Genomic DNA, 7351 nt, shown 5'->3' on the forward strand with positions numbered 1-7351 from the left:
AAACATTTGACTTAGAGACCTCAGAACCCAGCACATCCTAACCCCCATACCAGAACCATCCCTTTCCCTCTCTGAATGTGACTGCTGCGAAAACCAGCAAACAGGTCTCCCTGCCCTTGAGGAGCCATCGGTCCTGCTCACTGGGCCCACGTGCAAAAAGCACACGCAGGGAGGCCCTCCGGGAACATGCCAGGGACACTGTGCTGCAGCACCTCCACTTGTCAGCTGCCAGGAAAGACAGAGGCCAGAGACCTCCGGCGATAGGAGGACCGCCGTGGGAGCTGGCGTGCACTGCCATAGAAGACAGATGATGGGCCACCATGTGCCATGAATATTAATGTGCCCAAAGCCTCGTGACTAAAATGAACAAATCCACTCAACTTCCCATTTTATCTTTTATGAGCAAAGCAACGTTCCCTCGACCACGGGGACTTGGATATCCTCCCTCCACTTCATCATGAGATAACAGTTCCCCTGTCTGACACCGAGGGAGGAATGAAGCCAGTGATCGAAAACCAAACTACCGAGGTGTTTGTGAGGGAAGACCAGAGCCGTGACAGGACAACTCTAGCTCGGCAAGAAGGTTCTAGTAGAACTTGTATGAAAATAAGAAGAGACGGGCTGGTTTTGTATCCAGGCTCCTTTGGCCTTCTGGGCATGAGGAAGCAGACTCAGGCCACACCCCAGGCACGGGGTGCTACAAACACACGCCATGCACCTCTCCACCTTATGACCTAAGGGGAAACATTTCACCGAGACCTGTGACCACTCAGCCACAAGGTCTACCTGACATGAGTCAGAGAAAGACAACCATCCAAATTTCCACAAGCACCTCTAAGGCACCGCAGGCTTTCAGAGTCCTTTCTGTATCAGGCCCCTATGTCCCCGGTATCTTGTACCACCCGGCTCCCCTCCATACCCAGAGAGCCGGCCACACTCTTCACAGTCCCCCACATCAAGAGGATGGCAGGCAGATGCAATACTCACTTGACGTGATGTATTCCGGAGCTTTCCCAGGGCTCAGTGGTACAGCTTCCTCGTAGTAACCTTCCGGGAGAGAGGACGTTGGTAGCGGTGGCGGCCCACTGTCAGGTGGCTAAGGAGAAGGAAGAAACACCACAGATATCAGAACCATGACTAGAAAGTCTACCGTATGGACTAGCAGGTGTTGACCGGAATTATCCATTTTCCTTTGTAAAGTCCATGGCAAAAGAGAACAGTGACCCACAAAGAGGTTCTGGGTTCATTCAGTTCCTGACTGGTCTCTACTGCTTCCCTGCCCATGTCCACTCCCAGCCCGGGGCCTGGCCACACGTCACTCAGCCCACACTGGCTCACCTGTAGCCAGCAGCTGTGAGTGCCCTGGCACACCCTTCTTCTGGGGCAGGGGCTAGCTTATAGCCCTCTCTTGGACCCTCCCCAGGGCAGAGGTGGAGGTCTGTCCCCCCAGCGCTGGCCCTCCCACACCCCCCAGGACCCATACCACTGCACGGGGGCTCGGGGGCATGGCAACTGTCCAGATTCACTGGTGCTCATCACCATGTTGCACCAGGTGAGCAGTGGCTACATAAAGGAACGAGGCTTGCCCACGATCGCACCATCTTCCCAACACGGGCCAGGGAAACTTTTCAAAAATTATAAAAGGAAATCCCCTCTGAGCTACTCTCTAAAAGAAACTTCTCTTGAGAAGGACAATCTGCTTGTGGCAAAAACCAATCACATTACAGTGTCCTCTCAGACACTCGGACCGAGGCACTGGGATTTGGAAGCTTAGGACACAGAAGAGTTGTCAGGACCGTCCAAACGTCAAGCCCCAGCTGAAGCCCTCCTCTCCTCGCACATGTTCCTGATGACCCGTGCACACCGACCTCTCCTCCTCCCATGAACACCTAGGAGCTTGATGCTTCTATCACTCACTGGCCCTCACATCAACTGCAAGGTGAGAAGGGATGGACAGGGAAAGCCAGCATACCTGCTACCTGCCTGGCACTATCCTGGCACTTCTGTCTCAGGATTACTTGGTAATCCTTCATAGTAGACTACCTTTCCTTACACGTCACGGACACAGAAAGTGAGTCTCCAGGTCTCTAACAACCTCCTCAAAACCAGGGGCTGGTAAATAACAGAGCTGGCTTCTCTAACACCGGGTCAGTCTACTAAACACCCTTTTATATTCATATTCACTTTCTTCCTTTTGTAACCAGCTCACATAACCTACATTCTATAAACAAATTGGAAAGACATCACTGAGAAAAGAATAGAACAGCAACCCCAAACTGAAGATCTACCAAGTTAAGTTTCCAAGCAGAACACTGTTCCAAGGAAATAAGGGTTTATACCCATATAAACTCTCTAGAAAGTGAAACAACTCAGCTCTGAATCCAAGAAGCCCTTTGTGAATGACTAATCACCCTGTGTGCATCCAGCCTGCTCCTTCCTCCTGCCAGATGAAGGGTCATTTATTTACACAATTTCTCCATCTACTGGAACCTAGTTATCTCCGCTCCACCCCTAGGCCTGTGCCCTGGACTAAATAACCCCTGACCCCTCGCACGCCTCGCTGCCTTCTCGACTGTCGTCATTCTGTGGTCGTACCCTGGATGGTACCCAACTCCTTCATATCCTCCCGAAGAGGCAGTGCTTAAAGCAGAACCTGATACACTGTGCTCAGCCCCAGGCAAGGTCTGAACAGGAGCCCATGCCCGGGTTAAAATCTCTGCTTGTTGCTTTTGGAAAAGAGCTGCCCGATTCACTGAGTGTCTTTATTCATGAAACAGAGAGTGTTTCAACTTCCCCTTGGTATGTCGAAACAGTCAAATTATTCATGTCCTGGGAAAGCATTACGAATAGCTGAATCAGACAAATGTTTGTGAAACAGCACACACTCCCCTTCCTTGGGCTACAAGAAATGCAAAGGTGCACAGGGTGAAGAGCTTGCTCCCAAGCTGCTGGGCTTTCCCAGGAGGCTCTCAGACCCTGTGTTTGGCACAGCTTTTCAACGGGTATGCCTTAGATCCTATAATTCTATTTTTGGAAACACAGGCCGAGAGGTCAATGGTCAGGTGAGCAAAAATGTACAAAGACATTTCAATAAATGACTGTTTAGCAAAATCTAAAAACAATGTAAATCTTCACTGAGAGAAGGTGTGCGGACACATTCCTGCACAGTGAAAGAGCAGTGCTTAAGCATTTCAGTCATTTGCATGAAAACCCCCATTAGACACCATTAAGTGAGAGAAAACAGGTTCACTATGAGCCCTTGATAGAAATGTGTTTAGGCTTACATATGTACAAAGACAAGAGGTCATCCACCAAAATGTTAACAAGTGGATGCATATCTCTGGCTTGGCTCTTCTACTTAATATTTATCATTTTTAAAGTGTAAAAATTTATCATTTTTAAAATTAGAAAAAAATTAAACTATTTTTGCTTTGAAGTAATACCCCTCAAAAACTAATTCTTACAGAGGAACACCCTCTGTCTCTAGAAGGGACCACACTCCACTCCCGAATACCATTTCCCTTGAAATTCTGGGTTTCAGATCCTTAGGCAGAAGAATTATGACTTGTGAAGGGCAAGTGGGGGTGAGGCTAAAAAGACGTACCCAAACTGTTAGTACCATTGCTTTCAGAGGAGATGCTTCCTTCTGATACTTCCCCATAGGTAAGAATTTACTGAAATCACCAGTAACAGGAGTTTTTAAAAGCAGAAAAGAGGGAAGGCAGATTTCCAAAAGGGATCATGGAAAACAAGAGAAACCAGAGGAGGGGCAGGAAGCAAGAGTATAGCACAGAGATGACAAAGCTTGATTCCCTGCATGCACTGCATATGGGGCCAGCTCCGACCTGGGACCGAGCGACACCCCCTAACTCTGGGCGCTGATGTCCTCCCTTGTGAATGAGGGTGCCTCTGACATCCATCCCAGGTCTGAGATTCTCGCTCCAGTGTTATCATGTGGCAGGTCAGCAGGCCACAATGCCAGCTTGACCAGTCTCAAGACTTCAGTGAGAGTTGATGTTATCGCCTCTGGGCAGGGCAGGAGCCGAGGCATCCCTTCTACCAATGACACTGCACACCAGCGTCGCACCACCCCCACTGGGTTGTGCAACTCTCCCTCAATTCCAGAAGATACCCAGTCTGCGCGCAGAGCCTGACCACCGTCCTGCTCCCATCACCCCTGTTTCCTGAACAGGCTCCCACAAAACACTCCAACCACCACAGCCTCTGAGGAGACTTGAGAAGCAACGTGAGAACCTGTCTTCCCCGAGGAAGGGCTACTGGTGGCTCAGCTGTGCTCTAGAAATAAACGATAGGAACGGCCCAGCACCAGTAACCAGGCAAGGTCAAATGCGTGGAAACATTTCTTCCACAGATGAGGACGTCAGCAGAAGTTACTCTCTAGTTTAGGGACTGTCACCTGCCTTAAGGAAAGCTTCTCCTCCTGGGGTCCATGTCTCACTAAGAGAAGCCCAAGCTTCTAGGAATACAAGCTATGGGCTGCTTGGCCATCATTTAAATCCCATCTTTTTGGAAAGAAAAGCCCATTATTATTTGCCTTTGCCAATTTAAAGGAGAAGCCTGGCCAAGAACTATTTTCCGACTGATAACGATAAATGTTACATTTATATAATTGTATGGCAGAAACATAACTGTCGTTTATTATTTCAGTGATATAACAACGAAATCTACCACTTACTATTTGTCTGCCACGTATCACTGTTCTGGGATCCTCTATACAGATCTTCTCCTGTCCAGAAATTAACACTGACATGTAGGCATTTTGATTATGATTTTACAAATGAGGGAGCTGAGGCCCAGGAGGTGAGACCCCAAGGGGGCCACACGTGCACAGAGCTAACTGCTGGAGGAGCTGAAAGTTCACCCGAGCAGCCTGGGTACTGATTAGGAGGCTGGGGAATAGTACACACTGCGGTTCTATGTCATGACCGTATCCTACAGCACCTGCTGCTGTCCCTCCCGTCCCTGCTGCTGCGCCTGCTGCTGTGCCTGCTGCTGTGCCTTTTTGCTATGCCTGCTGCACCTTGCTGCTGTGCCTGCTGCTGCACCCCCTACTGCCCCTGCTGTGGGGCCAGTTGCACCTGCTGTGGTGCCTGCTGCTGCATCTACTGTACTTGGTGCTGCACCTGCTGTTGTGCCAGTTGCACCTGCTGCAGTGCCCATTGTACCTGCCATAGGAAGGAGCCAAACAGCTCGTTGAACCCACTGGTCCAACCACAGTGCATTCATGTCATCTATTGCCATTCTCTCCTTCTCATCAGAAAAGCAGACATTCCTCATGCCCTGTGCTCCTCATGGCTCCTTCTCTGTCCCTCCACTGCTCCCCCACCACTTTCCCCTCCTCCCCAGTCCATTACTCAGCCTCTGCACCAGAAACCCCAATAAACTGATAAGAGCCTGGATCTAGCAGAGCAAACTATCAGCCTAGAATCTGGAATCCCTTTCTGACTCGAATTCTGTCTACATGGTGGGCATCCAGACTGTTACAGTGATTAAATTCCATTAAGAATAACAGAATCTGAACTAAGAAAATCAGAGTCCAAGGTCTAGTTCTGTGCCACAAGCAACACAAGTACTTTAGAAGCATGAAGGGCACCCATGCGGGAATCTAAATCTCCTATGAGGCAGGGCATCTGTATGAAGGTGTCCACACTGCTGAGCACACCTGGGGAGTGGGTAACAGAATTTTACAGCCTCAGCTGCAAAAGGGGCTTGATCGTAACAGCATGATTCTGAGTACTTTTCCTAGCAAAATAAAAGTTTTTATCCAAATGACACCCTGTTCTGTTCTGCTCACTATTGAACTTGCATTCCACGTAGCACATGAGCACGCAGCAGGCATCGGACCATGCTGGGAAGCTTCCTCTGGCTTCATGCAGGCAGGCAAAGACTGGAAGCCCCATGGGGCTGGACCGGGTCATCTTCCCAGCCTCCACCAGCAGGAAGGCATCCACAGGGAAGGTCAACAGCCCAATGGGAGTGTAAACAGGATACGTATCTGGAGGGCAGCCACAGATTAAACTTTTAAAAGATGCCACAGGAATTACATATGAGACTCAACTCCTCAGAAAGACAAGTGATTCATGTTCGCTCAAAGGACCACATCAGATTTCACCAGGAAACAAACGGTTTTCTTGTTTTAAATCTTGGACTTTTGTCTCCATTATGCAACTGGAAAAATACTTAATTTTGTCAAATAATCTCAAAGAGCCTCATAATCTCATCTGTCAGATAGAACAAAGTCACTGTGAAAGTGCTTATAGGAGGCCTAAGTGCAGGCAGCAGGCAAGATGGGGAGAGCTGGGACAGCATGCTTACAGTTCTGGGGACAGAGGGAGGAAGCAGAGTGGGGGCTGGGTGGGGAAGGGAGAGTGTTCATGGGGACAGAGTTTCAGTTGGAGAAGACGGAAAAGTTCTGGCGATGAAGGGTGGGTGTGACCGCACAGCACTCTAAAAGCACTTACTGCCACCCAACTCAACATTTAACAGTGGTTAAAATCATATAGCTTATGTTATGAATATTTTAACCCAATTATAAAAGATCCTTCATGATTATTTGCTGACATAATAAGTGATCACATTTACATAAACTCTGGCCCTAAGATATCAAAGACTTAGTTGCTTTCCCATACCCCATCCAGACACCATATAAAGACACCCTGCTACTAAATTATTGAATAAAAATATTTCTAAATGGCTTGATTGGATAGCATACAAATGTAGAGTCTCAGGAGGGGTCCACCTTGCTCTTTTCTCTCAGCTGTAAAGATCTGAGAGCCCCTGGTCTGGGCTCAGTGCTGTTCTGAGAAGGGGAGAAAAGAGGACGATGGGTGCCATAGGGATCTGGCCCCCTGGGGAATGACTACTCGAGCATGAGCTTGGCCTGCAACAACGTCCAACTGGTGGGATCCGTTTCCAAGGGAGGCAGCCACTTATCACACATGCCCCACACCCTTGCTGCACACGGAATACAGCCGTTGGGTAGCTGCACACTCTCGGTGTGAAACAAAACAAACCTCTTCCCAGACAAGCTTTTTTAAACAAATGCATATCTTGGCCTACTCCAGTCTCCTGTTGGAAAGCAAGGGAGCTCAACCAGACTGTCAAACATGTTGCATACCATGCTTGTGATTTCGAGGATTTAGGAGAAGTTCTGAACACACATGCAACACACAGCCCCACACTCTCACAAGCCTTTGCAAAGCTCTGTTGGCCACGCTAAAGGGTCAGCAGGTCTCATGGGATACCCTCGGCTGTCACCATGTTTACCCCCAGGCCCAAACAGAGAAAAAATGCTCCAATGTTCCCTTTGTGTGGAAGCATCATCAGCGTT

General features: G+C 48.9%; 1 protein-coding gene across 10 annotated transcripts in view; it reads right to left on the reverse strand.

Annotated features, from left to right (window-relative positions):
- The window catches only part of AFAP1 (actin filament associated protein 1), a 142584-nt gene that overhangs the window by 69704 nt on the left and 65529 nt on the right, over positions 1-7351 (reverse strand). For all 10 annotated transcript variants that reach the window (XM_077875166.1, XM_077875161.1, XM_077875157.1 and 7 more), the window contains one exon: positions 988-1096. In XM_077875166.1, coding sequence (XP_077731292.1) covers positions 988-1096 — 109 coding nt within the window. The remainder of the gene's footprint in view (positions 1-987; positions 1097-7351) is intronic.

The sequence above is a fragment of the Canis aureus genome, chromosome 2 (assembly GCF_053574225.1).
Source record: "Canis aureus isolate CA01 chromosome 2, VMU_Caureus_v.1.0, whole genome shotgun sequence".
Lineage (NCBI taxonomy): Eukaryota > Metazoa > Chordata > Mammalia > Carnivora > Canidae > Canis > Canis aureus.